We start from the raw sequence: 19,820 nt of genomic DNA, 5'->3' as shown, positions 1-19,820 counted from the left end.
TAATAGAATTGCAGCAATTGTAATTAATCAATGACAATTTAATAATGAGGGCGACGCAGTGGCGCAGTAGGTAGTGTTGTAGCTGATTTGAGCTTCGGCTGTCTCAGTTGGCGTTTCTGTGTAGAGTTTGCATGTTCTCCCTGCATTCACGTGGGTTTCCCCCACAGTCCAAAAACATGCGGTACAGGTGAATTGGGTTGGCTAAATTGTCCGTATAGTGAATAAGTGTGTGTGTGTGGATGTTTCCCAGAGATGGGCATCCGCTGCATAAAAACGTGCTGGATAAGTTAGCGGTTCATTCCGCAGTGGTGACCCCGGATTAATAAAGGGACTAATAAAGCCGAAAATGAATGAATGGATTTAATAATGAAGAATTGGAATTAGAATATGAAAATATATATCCTAAACAAATAAATAACAATAACAAATGTTAACAAAAAAGTGGAAGGTAATAAGAAGTAGGAAAAAAAGTTACATTTTTAAACAAAATCATTTTAGACAGAGTACTGTAATACTTTAGAGTAAATTCAATTGTGAATGAAACCTCCAATATAGATTGGATGTATTCAGAGGCTGCATAATCATCTAAAATCTTTCTTACATTGGTTTTTATGTATGCATTACATATTGCATCACCAAAATATAATTGAGGTAATGTTCATGTGTTGTGCGATACGTTGATTATGATTACTGTGACAGGCCTACCCCTGCATACAAGGGAATCTCAATTTCATCCTCAAACAATTTTTTTTTGCACAAAGAATAAACAAATACTGGCAGCCCTAACAAAAGAATAAATAGTGATTCCGACTTAAAAGTGAGCATCATTTGGACTGGGCTGTGATATACTACATGTACTCTGCCTACCTTCTCTGCCTGAGCTTCCAGGGACTTCAAATTGTTGGTGACATTTTTCAACTCTTCTTCAAGGTCACCAGATTTGCTGTACCACAACAAGGATGCAGGAAAAGAAAGGCAAAGGAGAGGAGAAAGAGAGCACTTAGAGAAGACGGGAAAGGCAGCAGTTTAGCTAAAGAGACCCCAACTTGAATGAAATGATGAGGTGATTCTGGCTGTAATCGGGGAAAATTTAAAGCTACGAGTGCACGGTAAAATTGTAAATGCCTTCAATTTTTACTCACAAAGCAATTTACTAAATAATGACTATGTAAGGGATATATATATATATATATATATATATATATATATATATATATATATATATATATATATATATATCCCTTACATAGACATTATTTAGTAAATTGCTTTGTGAGTAAAAATTGAAGGCATTTAAAATTTATTATATATATATATATATATATATATATATATATATATATATATATATATATATATATATATATATATATATATATATATATATATATATATAAAATATAATAACGACAGGCTAAAATGACAAGTTAAATGATGACTCCACTGAGCATTACGGTTCAGTACAATGCTGTATGATACACATTTTTGTTTCCACCATCAATGTACTAAAATAATAAACTGCACTGTACTACTTTTCTGTGACCCTTTCATAAGGTTACTTAATACGGTACTACAGTACCATAAAGGTGGAGCTAGACTCGAAGAACAGCACAGAAAGTGCACCATTTTTAAATACACAGCCGAAACACACACCATTATGTGGCCATGAACTATGGTCATCCCAAGCTCAAACCAATTTAGTCTCTTTCTTAAAACTGTGCCTACGTGATTCAGCAAACACTTGCCTTCATCAGGGTAATGATACTACCATGTTACCCTGATGAAGGCAAGTGTTTGCCAAAAAGCGTGGCTACAATTTTAAGCAATAGCCTTGTCAATGAAGGCTTTTAATGTTTTTTCCACAATTTTCAAGTGCCTTGGACTTACTTTTGCACAAGTTCTTACCCAAAGAGCACATCCACATTAATTAACAGGGTATATTCAGGAATCCTAAAGATAATTTCAATACCTTTTAAGACTTTTTAAAAGACCTTCTTAAAATATGTTAAGACCTCGTCGCCACTTCAAGTTCTAATCTGTATCAAACCTTTAACTTAATAAACAGTTGTTAATAAACGGTTGTAGTTAAATGAATCAATGAAGCACAACCATGCAACAGAACTCCGATAAGCTCGGGAGAAACAAAGCTTGAAAAACTATTTGTGCGGTTGTTTTCAGCAACAGGCTTTAGCCACTGTTTAAATTGGTCTTTCTCCAAACAGGAGTACGCAAACTTACATTTCCCCATTTTGCCATCTGATTTGCTCTATGGTTTTGCTACACGTGGTGAGTCACCTTTCCGCATTTGAAGCAAATGATGTTACATCTAAGATGCTACAGACAGCCTATAACAAATGACACACAGCCCCATGGCGGATGCGCGCACTCTCTCACTCTCTTTTTTAGGAACAAATATTGGAATATTGTTGACCGCCCGCTCCCGTTCGAATTACACCAGAGTTACCGAACGCTACCGCGCTTATATATTTATGATTTATGCTGAGTCAAACACTTTGGACAACGCTTGAACAAAATTCAAGACCTCGTAAAACACGATTAAGACTTTTAAATACCTTTTAAAGGCTTTAATTTTCTCATTGATTTATCAACTTTTAATACTTTAAGACCCCGCGGACACCCTGATTAAGCTACCCCTGAGCACTTTTTATTTCATTATTAATTTTGTCTCTTCTTGTGAAAATAGCCACAGAAGCAAGAACGGAATCTGCTGTATGTCCTCTATTGTTGTTTACGAGGCCGTTCACATTACATTTAAATGTGTAGAAAGCTCAAAGAGGAGCCACTTCCTCACTATTCGCATGTGCTTGTTGTGCATCTACATTTAAAATAATAAACTTGAGTACGCAAAAGAAGCAATAATGTAAACAAAATGAAGAAAGCCACACATTTCTGCCATACACCATGCCTAAAAGGTAACATCCTGTTGTTGGCAGTGGAAACGCAAGCAAGATCAGGGTGATCCATACTGAACTATATCATACTGTACTATACTGAACCGTACCGTGCCACTCAGTGGAAACAAGACATAATGAACACAAGAATTTACATCCTTCAAAGTGACTAACATTTCAATTCCTTTTCCTGAAAGTTACATAAGAGAAATAGTAAAAATGTGGTGCTGCCCAAGGTTCTAGTTGAGGCCCCTTTTCCTTTAGCATTTGATCTGCAGAGGTATAAAGCCGAGATGAGCAGCAGAGGAGGTCACAGATCTTCGAAAGAGAGGAAAAGTCAACAGAAGCTGGCGCAAGCGTGCTACATTAGTTTCTCAGTGGTACCTCTTCCTCTCCAGCCATCATGGATTTCAAATTCTGGTCCATGAGTCTAAGTTCCTCCTCCAGCTGCCTGACACGACTTGGTTAGTCCAAAATGGGCCAGTAGGGGGAAGGGAGGTAATGGGGGGAGTCACAGGACATGATCAACGGAGCATGCATTTGGAAGACAGGGGAATAACCACAATCAGAAACCTTGCTGTTGTTAACTGATCCAGAGTACTTTTCTGTTACTTAAAGAGATAATTCACCCAAAAATGTCTTCCTCATTTACCCACACTCAATTTTTAGAGTCAATACAGGGCCATATAGACGAATTAAATGTGGTGATGTCATTGACCCATGAACATTTCCTGCGTGTTGTCAAACTATTTCATATCTGTAAGATGGGGTAATTTAATCATAACTTGATTGTATAACAGCTATCGTAACATTACTTATCAATATGTGGAATTTTCTGGACTCTCAGAAGCTATGGAAATTTAAAATGTAAAACAGGATATACATCAGGACTATTGTTGTTGTTTACATCCCTCAAAATGGTCTGTATGCTTGGAACATGACAAGGGGGTGGAGTTACAGGAACTGGGGCGTGTACGGCATGTCTGGACCTGCCTCCCATGAAGTGACATGACTCCGCCCCATTTCAAATCAGGGCCAGAAAGACAAAAGCACAGAAATGTGAAGTGCAAAAAGAAAACAGCATCGCAATCTCACGGTTGACTGAAGAGCAAATCAAAATGAACATTGCAATTGACTTGAGAGGTTTTGTAAAAAAGCAATACTGGAAAAAAAAATGTTTTGCAAATATGTGTATACATTTTAAAATTTTCAAATAGTAAATTTCTTTTTTTGCACTACTTGATTTTTATCTGCAGTCCTTTATTTTTGTTTGAAAAATTCATTTTTATTTCTCAAAACTCAATTTCCCCTTTGCAATTTTTTGAGATTTTTTATTATTTATTTTTTTTTGCTCATTTCTTTATTTTTTGTTTGCAAAACTTTCTTTTATGTTGCAAATATATGGCCCTGGATTGACTTCATAAATCTTTATTGAATTCCTTTTTTCTGTTGAACACGAAACAAGATAATCTGAACACTGTTGGGGGGGAAAAAAGCTGTAAACGAGGACATTGAATTATAAAAAATAATAATTTAAATAATAAATAAAAATAAATAATTATTTAAATAATCTTTTTAATAATTGTTGGGTGAACTATCCCTTTAAGAAAAGCACATTTGCAGCAGCTGAAGTCTTTGGAAATCCCAAATAACTTCCATTATTGAATGGTAAGTTTACTAATCGCAGCTTAGTTATTAATTACTGCCACCACAGGTATGAATATCAAATGCAGTTATAAATAAAACATTGCAGTTAATTCAATTTTGTTAATTGCACCCTTGTAAGGAATATAACTATGAATCAAATGCAAGTTTGAAGGCTTGTACATCTTTCCATTGTGTTAGTTATAGTCTATGTCTGCGCATTGTGGAGTCAAAAAACAGAATCAGTAACAAATATCAATGACACAGGAGTAAAAGGTAACTGGTGTGTTTATGGAACAATGCAATGAAACCCAATCTTTACTAAACAGTTCGATTATGATTTGTGTGTACTCACGCCTCAGCCACTTCAGCTCGTTCCTCAGAGCGCTCAAGCTCACCCTCAAGAATCACCAGCTTGCGTGCCACCTGAAGTCAGAAAATACACAAAAACAAACACAATTTTACAGATGCATATACATATCAATAATATGTAAAGACAAGTTATGAAGAACAAGATTAATCCCCAATAAATAATAATGCTGAGAAATCAAACTCCCACAACACTTTAACAACAAAAATGTAAATGTATTCTGGAAAATAATACATATTTAAAATGAATTTCAAGTAAACATGACTAAATTATTGTAAGATGCTTATGGTTTTAGCTTATTACTATTTTTATTTAATTCTAAACCTGGAAAATAATGTCCTTACTATCTACTGTGAACTTTCTGAACCATAGAATAGACAAAATTTATATTTTAAGCGCATTGTCTTTTAATAACTAAAGAAAAACCTTAAAGGTGTGAAAACATTGTAAAGCCCGGCTCACTGTGCATTTGTTCATCTGAGAAAATTTTTAAAAAATGCTAAAATCTGTGATCTTTAATAGTTGACATGTTCTCCGACAGCAGAATAATGCTTTTTCTGGTTTAATATCAATGCATATTATGATTAAGATGAATGCTACAGACTGTTCGTATTAACATTTAACAGTTATAGTCATTTATCATTTCAGTTAATGAGCGTGTCATGGATTGATGACGTCAAAGTTCTAATGAATCTTTTGTGTGTGTGTGTGTGTTTGCCATGTCTTGATTTCCGTTCAATCTTACATTATGACAGCTGAAATCTTACAGTGTGACATGGGGATCATATTCATACAATCTGACATGCTGCAATAGTTTTGGGTTATTAACAAGCCCACAGTTTGAGCCAGGCTCGATATAAAGTTGAAGTCAGAATTATTAGCGCCACTGTTTATTTTTTTCAGCAATTTAAGTTTAAGGGAGAGAAGATTGTTTAATGCATTTCTAAACATAATAGTTTTAATAACTCATCTCCAATAACTGATTTATTTTATTTTTGTCATGATGACAGTAAATAATATTTGATTAGATATTTTATAAGACACTGCTAAACAGCTTAAAAAGACATTTAAAGGGGCTTAACTAGGTTAATAAGGTTAACTAGGCAGGTTAGGGTAACTAATTAGGCAAGTTATTATTCTGAAGACTATCGCAAAAAAAAAAATCTTAAAGGGGCTAATAGTTTTGATCTTAAAATGTTTAAAAAAAATTTAAAACTGCTTTTATTCTAGCTGAAATAAAACAAATAAGACTTTATACAGAAGAAAAAATATTATTAGACATACTGTGAAAATGTCCTTGCTCTGTTAAATATCATTTGGGAAATATTTAAAAAAAGGGGGAAAAAATAATAATAAAAGGAGGGCTAATAAATCTGATTTCAACTGTATAGTTACTGAGATATAAACCATTTATGTTGTATCATTTTGGTTATACCACCTACAGGGCAAAACTTGAATATATGGTTTTGTTATAAAAATCTTCATTTAAAATCAGTCATTGGGTGAGGTGAAAGTGTCCGGGATCCCCACCTCCTCATATTTGCGGTCAGCCTCCTCAGCGATGTGTTTGGCCTCCTTCAGCTGCATCTCCTGGATCTCCATCTTCTCCTCATCTTTTGTTGCTCTGTTTTCTATCACCTTCATTCCTCTGCATGAAAGAAAATCACATGGTCAGCATTACACTCAGGCAATTCCATCCAAGGCCACACACAACAGGTTCATAGTATTTCCTCATGATTCTTGAAGGCTTTGTTCACACAGCACTCCAGTTGACCAACCAAGAAACTAACTATTAATTTGTTTAGCCACTGTCCACTTCAGCCATCCATTACTCAAACGACTTGATATTTAGTGTCCCATAAAGGTATTTATCCATTTATTTATTGTTTGTCCCAATGTCAGCAAAAGCTATATTCATGCCAAACTCAAAGGGTAATAACATTTACAATATTTATAGATATTATTTCAGTTCATTCTACACAACCATTTCCCGAACATTTCCCAATCGTTTTAACAAATTTTTGTTACTAATTTCCTTCGCCTTTTCCATAATGACAGTACATAGTATTTTAACAGTTATTTCGCAAGATAGTAGTGTTCAGTGTAAAATTAAATTTAAAGGCTTAACTGGGCAAGTTTGGTTAATTTGGGAAGTCATTATACATTTACATTTAAATTTAGTCATTTAGCAGACACAGTGCTTTGTTCTGTAGTCAACTGTAAAACAAATAAAATCCTTGAAAGGGAAAATAACATTGACCTTAGCAGTTTTTACATTTAATATACAGGTTTTTATCCCAGAAATAAGAAAAGAAAAAATTCTAAATTCTAAATTTCTAAAATTCTAAATTTCTAAATTCCAACATTAATATTTTACATGAAATATTGTATAATACAGGGTGATGCAATGGCGCAGTAGGTAGTGCTGTCACCTCACAGCAAGAAGGTCGCTGATTCGAGCCTCGGCTGGGTCAGTTGGCATTTCTGTGTGGAGTTTGCATGTTCTCTCTGTGTTCGCGTGGGTTTCATCCGGGTGATCTGCTTTCCCCCACAGTCCAAAGACATGCGGTACAGGTGAATTGGGTAGGCTAAATTGTCCAGTGTATGAGTGTGCATGGATGTTTCCCAGAGATGGGTTGCAGCAGGAAGAGCATCCGCTAAGTAAAACATGTGCTGGATAAGTTGGTGGTTCATTCCGCTGTTGTGACCCCGGATTATTAAAGGGACTAAGCCGAAAATGAATGAATGAATGAATATTGTATAATAATGTTAATAATGACTTATATTAGAACAAATAATTAAAATGTCAGAGGACGGCTAACAATTTTATCTTGAAACATATATACATAACAATAAATAAATAAAATCTTTCAATTTGATATTTTAAATTTGGTAAAGATTCAGGAGAATCTTAAAAACATCCATTAGAATAAATAAATGATCTGTGCTTGTAAACAAAGTATTTCAAGAGTTCACACTTAGCTGATGATTGATAAAAAAGCGTGTTTGGCATGCTGTCCTGGGAGAGAGCCTTGAGCTCAGAAGATCCCCGAGCCCAAGGCTCCCTCCCATTTCATCGGGAGAGAGGGAAGTCTGAGCTCAGGTGGGTCTTGAGAACTTGCCCTAATTCATTCGTTCGTTCAGCCCATTCTTTGATTATTAGGGGTTGCTACAGTGAAATGAACCACCAATTATACAGCATATGTTTATGTGGTGAATGCCCAGTACTAAAACACTCATATACTGTTCCAATTTGGTTTATTCAATTCATCTATAGAGCATGTCTTTGGACTGTGGGAGGAAACCGGAGTACCCAAAGGAAACCCCCGCAAGTATGGGTAGAACATGTAAACTCTACACAGAAATGCCAACTGGCCCAGCTTGGACTCAAACCAGTCACCTTCTTGTTGTGAGGCAACAGGGCAAACTACTGCGCCACCCTGTTCTTTATTAATCTAGGAAAGAGGGGGAAGAGTAGGGGTAGATGGGGGATTCTTCAATGTAAGGATGACTAAGGTAAGGAAATCTGGTTATTTATGCACATTTGGATTCGTCTGATTTGTAAATCATATGATAGCTAATGCGGGACCGGCCAAGGTCAATAGTAAGTTCATGATCCTCTTAAAATTAGTTTAAAAATAAACTTTATAATAACTTGAACAACTTGATAACTTGAATTGCTGCGTCCACACCTCTCGCTCTCATCTGCAGCTTTCTCTGCCTCCTCCAGCTTCTGTAGTGCAGTGGCGAGTCTTTCTTGAGCGCGATCTAACTCCTCCTCAACCAGCTGGATACGTCTGTTCAGAGATGCCACCTCAGCCTCGGCCTGCGGTCAGAGGGAAATCACACAATGAACAACAGGACTGCATGACATGGAGGAACAAATGTGTGATAAATGTGCTGGGTAATGAAGGTGATATGCAATGCTCAGATCTTGAAGGAGGGTCTAAAGCGATTTAGTTCATTCAGATTTATAAACACTCTTAAATAGTTAAATAGACTCTCATGCTCAAATACTCCTACGCCACATGAAAGTGTCTGTTTAAAGAGATTATTCACCAAAAAAATGAACAATTATTCACCATGAAATGGTTCCAAACCTTTACGAGTTTCTTTCTTCATTTGAACACTAAAGAAGATATTTTGAAGAAAGCTGAAAACCTGTAACCATCGACTTTTCCGTAGGAAAAATTAAAAGCATGGAACTCAAAATATCTGGTAGGCGGGAGATGGGTCTGAAATATGGGAAACTCCTGGGAAAAACAGGAGTGTTGGCAGGTATGTTCTGCTGTGGCGACCCCAGATGAATAAAGGGACTAAGCCTTGCATCTTTAGTAATTGTTTCAACTAAATACACTGTGGGGCAAAGCAGGGGCGCAGTAGGTAGTGCTGTCGCCTCACAGCAAGAAGGTCGCTGGGTCGGGCCTCGGCTCAGTTGGCGTTTCTGTGTGGAGTTTGCATGTTCTCTCTGCGTTCGCGTGAGTTTCCTCCGGGTGCTCCGGTTTCCCCCACAGTCCAAAGACATGTGGTACAGGTAAACTGGGTTGGCTAAATTGTCCGTAGTGTATAAGTGTGAGTGTGTGTGAATGTGTGTGTGGATGGTTCCCAGAGATGGGTTGCGGCTGGAAGGGCATCCGCTGCGTAAAAACTTGCTGGATAAGTTGGTGGTTCATTCCGCTGTAGCGACCCCGGATTAATAAAGGGACTAAGCCGACAAGAAAATGAATAAATAAATACAAGGTTTTGTTCTAATAGGTGGATTTAGAGGATTTTGCATAAAAAGCAGAAGTGGATTTAACTGGTTGACGCAAAAGAAAATCTCCTTTGTTAAAAAACAAAGAATTGTTTAAAGTGGCATTTTTGGAAAAAAAGATTTTTTTTATTTACTAGCTAATAGCCTTTTCATTACATATAAAATTAAATTGGCGAGGCAGTGACGTAATAGGTAGTGCTGTCGCCTTACAGCAAGAAGGTCGCTGGGTCAAACCTCGGCTCAGTTGGCGTTTCTGTGTGGAGTTTGCATGTTCTCCACGCCTTCGCGTGGGTTTCCTCCGGGTGCTCTGGTTTCCCCCACAGTCCAAAGACATGCGGTACAGGTGAATTGGGTAGGCTAAATTGTCCGTAGTGTATGAGTGCGTGTGTGAATGTGTGTGTGGATGTTTCTCAGAGATGGGTTGCGGCTGGAAGGGCATTCGCTGCGTAAAAACTTGCTGGATAAGTTGGTGGTTCATTCTGCTGTGGCGACCCCAGATTAACAAAGGGATTAAGCCGACAAGAAAATGAATGAATGAATAAATACACTGTCTTGTTCCATTAAGTGGGTTTTGCATAAAAAGCAGAAGTGGATTTAACTGGTTGAAGCAAAAGAAAATCTCCTTTGTTAAAAAACAAAGAATTGTTTAAAGTGGCATTTTTGAAAAAAATGATTTTTTTTTTGGAAAATTTACTAGCTAATAACCTTTTTATTACATATAAAATGAAATTTCCAAACCAAATTATAAGAGCCTGATAGAAAATGCTCATTTACAAGAAAAAAAGTCTGATGGATTTAAAGGGTTTTGCAAACTCTTCATTTGCTTATTTATTTATTAACAATGTTATAATGTAGCTAAATGAAGCCGATGTTCCCACCAGCCACTGCAGCATTCTGTTTGAAGGCACTGCTGGCGTTAAAGTTTAAAAATGCAAAGTTCACCGTAAAGAGGGCTGAGATCATGGTCTGTTTGTCCAATACTTTAATAGCTAACTACATGCTAGCAACGCAATTACACGGTCAGCCTTTTAAAGGTGGGAACATTTAATAATGTCACCAAGTACACAGTACAATGGACACGAATGAATAGTTTCTCTGTCCTTTAGTTTAAAGATCTCCTCATCATGTTGAAGAACAATGTGCCTATAGCTTTATTAGCCAACACTGAAAAAGGGCAAGTCTTCTCTCATGCTGATCTTTATAATATAGTAAACCAACAATGTCAGTACGAAGGTGGCCCAATTTGTTTGTAGGTTAAGGCCATGCAGCATCTCCAGCCATTTTCATGGAGAAATCCAGGTTAAGAAAGAGTGACTAAAGAAACAAACGTCAAACTGGTGTCTTACACAGACAAGCACACAAGAGGATTAACCTCTGAGTTAAGATACTCAGCGTCTACCCTCACATGGACTAATACTGCACTAACACCACATTTAACAGACCATCTGCATCACCCACAATTTTTGTATCTTCATGTCATAAACGGGAAGAGCTTGACTTTGGTGTAAGGGATGTTGCGAGTATATGTGGGTCAACATCCCACATCCAGCCTCAATATAAACTGTAATCCGCTCCTTGTGTCCAGCGCATTAGCTCAAATTCACTTGACAGGTCAGAAGGCTGACATTCACTGACGTTTTACAAACTTGTTTATTACACATCGTTTGCTGTTCTTATATGTGACCCTGGACCACAATACCTGCATGGATATGTTATTTTATGCTAAAAGCATTTTCTTTATATATATATATATATATATATATATATATATATATATATATATTAATTATTATATATATATTATATATATATATATATATATATATATATATATATATATATATATATATATATATATTATTATATATATTATTATATATATATATATTACATTGTTACATATATATTATTATATATATTATTATATATATATATATTACATTGTTACATATATATATATTACATTGTTGCTCTTTGCTCTTGGAGCGGTTTGCTTTCACACTGCAAAGTTTCTAAACGCACAAAGAGCTAAAAAAAGGCCCGTGTGAGTAAACTCTCCTCACATTGGTCAGAGTTTCACGGTTTATTTTGCAGAGTCACGCTCAGCTGTCAGGAGGAGGTGGTGGTTTGGTGGTGTTTGACAATGTGCGTGCGACGTGTCTAATGAGCGAGGAGGGATGCGGTGGGGAAGGGTGAAAAAGGTGCGCATTGTATTTGAGGACCAGGAGGGAGACGCTGATTACCAGGAGATTATCACTCGTTTGCGGGCATCCTGGAGTCTCTGTGCATTTGCGGGAGACTACCGACACTTCCAGGAGACTTGGGATATGCCTGTTGAATAACCTCCCGCCCTACTCATAATTATCTCTTCATATTGCCTTATGCCTATTACATATCCAAAAAACACTATGATATAACCGTGCTCGGTTCGTATTACTTTCTCGATACAATCGATCCGCTCCAGAGTTCATTTCAATCGAGCCGAGACCACCTCATTCAAGCGATCTCGGAACGATTGTTTTGGAGCGGATCCCAGCGCAATTGGTGGTTTCACATATGCCAAACGAACCGCGCTAACTGGGCAAACGAGACAGGTTCCGAGACAAAAGTGTAGGTGTGAAAGCACCCTAACACAATAAATTATTTTCCAAATAGAGATATTAAGTCATCTGGTTAAATTGTATTCATGTTGCAATATATATTGCAATGTTAGATTTTCCAATATCCTGCAGCCCTACTTGCCATTTCAAACAAAATACATTACCAGAAAGCTTATTTATTCAGCTTCCAGGTGAATAAATCTAAATTCTCAATAATAAATCTCAATTCTCAAAAATAAATCTCAATTCTCCAGCAAAATCACTAAATTTATCTTACGTATTTTCTCTTATGAATGGAACTTGAGATTGACAGGCGAATTGGTGCAGCGGCAGCAGTAATGCGGTTGATCTACCGGTACGTTTAGGTCAGGGGTGCCCAAACTTGCTTCTGGAGGGCCGTTGTCCTGGACAGTTTAGCTCCAACTTCCTTTAACACACCTGCCTGGAAGCTTCTAGTACATCTTGATAGAGCTCGATTAGCTGGTCCAGATGTGTTTAATTGGAGTTTGGACACCCCTGGTTTAGGTAAAGAAGGAGCAGAGCCGAAAAACAAAGCTCTCGATTTACCGGTCAATCTACGTTCCTACTCTCACCTATGGTCATGAGCTTTGAGTCATGACCGAAAGGACAAGATCTCAGATACAAGCAGCCGAAATGAGTTTTCTTCGCAGGGTGCGCTAATGCTGTGTTCACACAAGAAGCGGTACATGCAGATAAATCACACTATTCGCACATAAACAGACGCGTGAACATTTTGAGTTTACTCGCTTCATTCACGCATCAAATTCGCTTCATTAACACGTCAAATTCACTAAGCAAAAGACGCAGATTCGCATCATGGGCAGGGCTTCTGTCTGCCCGGTGACTGTAGCTTCGTTGCTAAATGGCTAACATGGATTTTATTGAGAAAATAGCTGTGTGTTATGTGCTTTATGAAGGCTGGAAAACAGCGTTGATTTATTTGGAGCCCTGTCTGAGTCCACTAGATCCTTTCAGAGGTGCACCCAGCTCTGTGAGTTCATAAACTCCTCCAGAAACTTAACCTGGATGATGGGAGCTTTGTGGTCCTTCTGACTGAGCCCAGCCCAGTTTGATCAACTGTTGTCCGGTGTCAGTAGGAGGATTTTCCCCCGGGACACCAAAAAAGGCACTACATCATAAGCACACTCCTACAAGAGAAAACTCCTGATTGGTTAATGCGAAGCAAATGTCTGCTGAAATTCAGATTTTCGAACTGGCCTGGAAACGCTTTGGGATCCCCCCAGAGGAGCTGGAGGAAGTGTCTGGGGACAGGGAAGTCTGGAGTTCTCTCCTAAGGCTGCTGCCCTGCGACCCGGCCCCAGATAAGCGTAGGAAAATAAAATGACATCTTTTCAACTGAGATAAAGTTGGGTTTATATATGCACATTCATTCAACAGAGACAACATCTATATATTGTTTGTTAGGCTATTTAAATATTCAGTCTGAAATGGATATATAAATATATATATATATGGACAGACTTCTACACAACATTTGCTTTATTTAATTGACTGTGAACAATGTTTTCCTTTAATAGTCATTGGCTGCTAATATTATTTCACCATTTACAATTTGCAATTAATATTTTTCTGAAAGGATAATATTAAGGAGAAAGTCCTAATATAAAAACCAACGTCTTTCTAGAAACCAACCAATTCTTTACGGTTTCGTGGTCTATGGTCCCAAATGTCTATGATATCGAGTTAAAGTTGGTTTTATATTCGTTCATTTAACTGTCTCTATATTATTTAAAACACTAATCTTAATATTCAATCAGAATTAGCATGCAAGTATGGCTTCAAAACAACATCAACACTATCTAATTGACTGTAAACATGGCTGTACTTTGATAGTCATTGGCTGCTAATATGATTTCCCAATTTAGAATTTGCCAAGAATACTTTTCTGAAATTATAATATTGTGCAGGATGTCTGGATATCCGAATTTAAAACCAGCTTTACCTCTGTCCATGATGAAGTAAACTAAATGCATTTGCTATAATAAAATTTGAACGCCTCACAACAAAACAAAACAAAGAAGATGTCATTTTCCACCCATGGTGAACACAGTTGTCATCTACATCTAATTAGATACATACTAAAGGTCAACCTGACATTTAATGCCATGAGGCCTTCAAAAGCCCCTTTCTTAAATACTCCTGACTGTTTCTGTTTCTTATAAATAAAAGAATCGAAGCCAATGAAGTGAATAGAGTGTGTCTGTAAATAACTAAACTCAGTATCCCACTGAATATCCGAGCCTCAGGGACAGTGCTAAAGGATCCAGCAGGCACTCACTCTCTCTCTGCACTGCCGCTCCAGGTCCACCTCTCTCTGCAGCATTTCTGCCCGATCCTCCGCATCGTCCGCCTGCTGCTGCAGCGTCTGGATCTTCCTCTTCACGGCCTCTATGGAGGTTATCGATGCCATTCCTCCTGAATCCCCCAAAATCGACTATCAATAAATGTCAAATGTCAACACGGGACGGACGGTGGAGATGTCGCTGCGTCCCCGTGAACAATCATGCGTTCATCAATAAACACCAACCACAGCAAATACGTCTCAGTTCAGTCTCCTCTTCCAATATTTGCACCTAAAAGCGTGAATTTCTCGTATCTTCAGGAAATGTGCAGAGGACAATAATCTATTCACACAAAGAGCGAAACAAACAGGCGTCGAGCTCGAGTTAACGCTATGTGGACGCCGGTACAACAGATGGCGCCGCGCACCTCTCAGGTGTTCAGAAGCGCAGAAGAAGAAGAAGGAAAGTTCCAGAGCCCCTCCTGCTGTAAAGTCTGCAGAAAACGAACAACCGGGGCTGCTTCTCTATACAAACAACATGTTTCTTGAAATGAAGCAAAAACCGACACCTTCTGTCAGTAGTGAAGTTCATGAACTGATAGGTGAGACATGATGATAAAGCCACGGATGAGTCAAGACACAGGTGAATCCAGAACACCAGTCAAAACACCTGACGAGTCCAAACTTTTAAAGGGATACTTTCGCTAGTAGCCTATAAGTATTCCACACAAATATTCTGCTATGATTTACATATTATTTACTTATTGTTTAAATCCGTTATGAGCTTCTTTCGTCTGTTGAATGGAAAAGAAGATATTTTGAAAAATGAAACCTGTAACCGTTGACTTTCATAACATGTTTCCCCCCTACTAGTCACAGGTTCTCAACAGCAGTCATATATCTTCTGTTGTCTTTAACAGGAGAAAAAAATATATGTAAGTTTTAGAACCACTTAATTTATATTTTGGGCGAACTATCCCTTTAATTGGTTCATTATTTGTGGTTCATGGTTAATTATTCATGTAAAGCCTTGTAGTGCAATGTGGTTTGATGTCCAAATCTACTACCTATGTCCATGGTGACCACAAATTAACCATGTTATTTGTAGTAAAACTGTATTAATACAAATGAAAGTCAACAAGCACAAAACTGTCACGCTCAGATATGGCCTCTTTCCCCTCTATGGTAAAGCAGGTTCCATTTCAAGTGAATGAGGAAAGTTTACATGGACAATTCATGACCTGTTGATTTTGACAGAGGGAAAAAACTGTTTCATGTGTCCAATATGCCCCAGAATGTAGTGCAAATGTCACCACAGTGAAGTTTCCAAGTGCTCAAGTTAGGGCACAGGTGTCAAACTCAGTTCTTGGAAGGCTGCAGCTTGGCACAGTTTAGTTCCAACCCTAATTAAACACACCTGATTGAACTAATTGAGTCCTTCAAACTTGTTTGAATCCTAACAGGTAAAGCTGTGGTCACACTGGGCTTTTCTCCCCGTAGACTTCCATTCTTACGCAAGCGAATGCTTCAGACCGGAAACGCAGGGTCATGCTTCAAGTTTTGCAGGTTGCTGCGGTGCAAAGTTCAAGCTTGGTGAACTCTGACCTGCGAATTTGCATCACTTGACTGCATGAGACCAATGGAGGATCAAAACATGACATCTCTGAAGAAATTTAAAACATAGAGCAATCGCTCACTTTTAAAAGTGTCTAATAAGCGTGTTTAATCCCGCCCCTTTCGCAGCTCCGCACGACAGAATATTGCATGCTCAAACTCTAATGTGACCGCAGCTTCAGTGTGTTGAACCAGGGTTGAAACTAAACTGCAGGGCTGCGGACTAGGCATGGGATGATAACCGTTTTCAAGGTAAACCGCGGTTTGAAAAAGTCAAGGTTTTAAAACCGCCAACATTTTCTGCTATACCGTTCCTAAGGTATGTGTAAGAATTTTTTTTATTTACAAAATTGTTTTAGCTTTTTAGGAAAATTGTATCTCCAGCAGAAAAAAAATATCCAAAGATACTATTTTAAATTGTGAGGAACTCTGTGTTTTTGAAACTAACGAAGAGAGCAGCCCGACATGTTTACTGCTCCAAAATATTTTAAATGTTTCTCAAAATAAAACATATTGTGTTCAAAGGAAAAAAAAAACGTTTTAGTTTTTCCGCAGCGTCTTAAAATAACCTAAATTTTAAAAACTGAATTTAAGGCCTTAAAAAAATTTACTGAAATATGCTGTTGTGGGTCTTAAATACTTTTAAACAGGTCATCATTTTCACTATGTGCCAATGTCAATCAGAACAACCAACATATCCATCTAAAAAAAAGAAATGTTTAACAAAGTTAACATTTATTAACTATTTAGCAATATGGGTTAATTGTCTTCCTTTCATCCTTACATTACATTTGCTTAAAAGTTCTCCATGTTTTCATGTTTTATATATAAATATATGTTGTAATGTATTATAGCTTTTAAAACTTTGGGACATTCTGATTGTTTTTAATTGAATTGTTTAAGCTACATTGCATTTTTAGGAAAAATTCTGTTTTGGTTTGATTTTCTTAAGACTTTTAGATTGGTATCTCATTGTGAGTGTCGATTAAATAAATGACACCAAAAATTACAGTTTTTTTTATATATATAGCATTTTAAAATAATTTAGAAGTGAAAGGTGTAGTTATCTTCTAAATTAATATTAACCTTGATTTAGACCTCAGACTGAAAATATTTTATTGAACATTTGGAAAATAAAAAAATATTTAAGTAGAGTATATTTAGTATATAACTAGAGTTTGCTTGTTTTGACACATTATTTAACATATGTGGCTAAGAAATAACTTTTTAATTTTTATTGGGCAGAAAATTATTAGTGTTTTCCCTTGTGAAAGTCTAAAATTTCATTGATAATAGTCCAAAAAAGGTCTTAAAAGGTCTTAAATTTAACATGATGCAACCTGCAGAAACCCTGTTTACCCAGACATTTAAAAAGAGTATATTTTAGAGCAGTAATCACAATACCGTCAAACCATAAAACCGTGATATTTTTATCCAAGGTTATCATACAGTAAGACTCTTATAGCGACCCATGCAAACTGCAAACAGCCCTGCTTTAGGAGATTCCATTTAAACCCAGTCAGATGTTCTGCCAGTAGTGGACACTTGTATAAAGGAGTCAATGATGTAAAGACTAGGATCTTCATTCATAAAACTTTGCTTTGAAACTTTCCTAAAAATGAACATACGCCAGACTGCTGAAAATGGTGCGTACAAAAAAAAAGAGAGATTTTTGAAACCTTGCGTACACTCATCCGCACACATTTTTAGCTTTATAAATTATCACAGTCTACCTGAGAATATGCGTACGTGGAAAAGTCTTACATTTACTCACCCACTTTCAACTATATTTAGTCAATGCAGACGACCTTGTGACCTCTAATGCACATTAAATGAGCAATTTAATAGTGTCTGCCCAGTCATGTCAAAATGCAAACATTATCTCAAAAACAAAAGTAAAGGTTGAGTAATGCTGAGGAGAAAAAGGTTTTGTAACAAATATTGTTTTCCTTATGAAAATAATGATTATATTTGGAATTTACATTTCTAGCCACAGCAGTGTTGTTTAAAGAAAGAAAATTCGAATGGCAACATCTCATGCTGCAAATAAGCAAATGGTTCAATATCAAAATGGGTGCATTAGGGATAAATCATAATATAATTAATCAAAACATTCTTTTTAAAATTTCAATTCTTTAATTTATATTTTATTTCACTTTTTGTCATGCTAATGTTGCAAAGCTGTTAAATAGCATAGGCTTACATAAAAATAAAAATGTCCATATTAGAGAAGAATACAATAGACTCTTTACTTCGACTGAAGCCCCTGGCTACTACAATGTTACTATAAGTATGTAAAAGATGGTTCATTTTTATGGGTGTAAAGCTGAGGTCACACTGGACTTTTCTCCCCATAGACTTCCATTCATACGCACGCGAATGCGTCAGACCGAAAACACAAGGTCGTGTGCCAAGTTTTGCAGTTCGCTGCATTGGAAGGTACAAGCTTGGTGAACTCTGACCTGCGAAATCACATCACGTGATTGCGTGAAACCACTTGAGCATCAAAACATGACCTCTCTGGACAGGAATTTAAAATATGGAGCAATCACTCGCTTGTTTTAATGTCTAATCATCTTGTTTATTCCTGCCTCTGTGCGCAGTGCGGTACGACAGAATTTGGAAAGCTCTTGTGTGACTGCAGCTTAACACTAAAGTGGACCAATACAATATAAATGGAATTGGTTGCACAAAATTGGGCATTTAGAAAAAATCATGAATTCATAATTTTTTAAAAGGGATAGTTTACCCCAAAATAAAAATGATGTAATTTACACCACCTCCACTTGTTCTAAATTTCTTTGAGATCTTTTTTTCTGTTAAACACAGAAGATATTTAGAATAATGTTGGAAAGCAGCAGCCATTTACTTCCATATTATTTTATCACATGGATGTCATTGGCTGCTTTTTCCAACATTGTTCAGAGTATCTTGTTTTGTCTTCAAAAAAAAAGAATCAATTGAAGAAATTCAAAAAAGTTTAGAACCACTTGTGTGTGAGGAAATCTTTATTTTTGGTAACCCATCCCTTTAATTTATTCTTGGAATGAACGAAATATATATAAAAAAATAAAAATAAAAAATAGAAATGGTCACATGATCTCACTGAAGAAAAAAAGCAAAAGCCCAAAACCTAGTTTGGTGAGGATGTTGAAGTTTATATGTCTAAAACCTAAGATCAAATTTTTATATTGTATTTGATATTCACATTTTAACCCTCACTCTTCAACTTTTTAAATTGTTTTTTTACAATAAAGGTAAAAATGCAAAAAATACATCTTACATTTTATTATAAAGTTCTTACATTTACTACATCAAGAAAGGTTTCACTCTAAAAAAGTGAAGGTTGGTAGTTTTACAATTGTGAAAATTCACACAAGAGCGATGCAATTAAAAATGTTTTCTGTTTTCCTGTAGGAGGTGCACTATTTCCTCTCCTGTGCAGCAGAGACTTTCTTATCAACACTCCATGTTTCTGGAAAAAAACAACTTGCAATTCTTAGTGTGCTTCCCACAGGTGAGTGAATTTGACAAACCAGCTGTATGAAAAAATCTCTCGTCTCCATATGCACCAGACACCTTCTTATAAGCACCCCACACTTCT

The 19,820-nt window shown here is 36.7% G+C and overlaps 2 protein-coding genes and 1 long non-coding RNA gene across 26 annotated transcripts in view; 1 reads left to right on the top strand and 2 right to left on the bottom strand.

Annotated features, from left to right (window-relative positions):
* The window catches only part of tln1 (talin 1), a 1,269,505-nt gene that overhangs the window by 1,033,335 nt on the left and 216,350 nt on the right, over window positions 1–19,820 (bottom strand). The gene's annotated exons all lie outside the window — the stretch shown is intronic.
* The window catches only part of tpm2 (tropomyosin 2 (beta)), a 60,464-nt gene that overhangs the window by 23,815 nt on the left and 16,829 nt on the right, over window positions 1–19,820 (bottom strand). For 6 of the 24 annotated variants that reach the window (XR_015500313.1, XR_015500310.1, XR_015500309.1 and 3 more), the window contains exons 1-5: window positions 14,600–15,028; window positions 8,619–8,752; window positions 6,457–6,574; window positions 4,912–4,982; window positions 3,297–3,372 (exon numbers count right to left, since the gene is read on the bottom strand). Coding sequence is in view for 9 of the 24 variants with exons in the window: in XM_087269231.1 (XP_087125357.1) it covers window positions 3,297–3,372; window positions 4,912–4,982; window positions 6,457–6,574; window positions 8,619–8,752; window positions 14,600–14,731 (531 nt within the window). In the remaining 15 variants the exon portion in view is untranslated. 24 annotated transcript variants of the gene reach the window in all.
* Window positions 15,088–19,820, top strand: part of LOC141376292 (uncharacterized) — a 55,150-nt gene continuing 50,417 nt past the window's right edge. Inside the window, exons 1-2 of the long non-coding RNA XR_015500797.1 lie at window positions 15,088–15,245; window positions 19,634–19,733. This is a non-coding gene — a long non-coding RNA (uncharacterized LOC141376292). The remainder of the gene's footprint in view (window positions 15,246–19,633; window positions 19,734–19,820) is intronic.

This window comes from Danio rerio, chromosome 10, assembly GCF_052040795.2.
Source record: "Danio rerio strain M-AB ecotype USA chromosome 10, GRCz13ab, whole genome shotgun sequence".
In the NCBI taxonomy this organism is placed as follows: Eukaryota; Metazoa; Chordata; class Actinopteri; order Cypriniformes; family Danionidae; genus Danio; species Danio rerio.
Note: the sequence above shows the minus strand (reverse complement) of the source record. Positions and strands in the feature narration are given on the sequence as shown.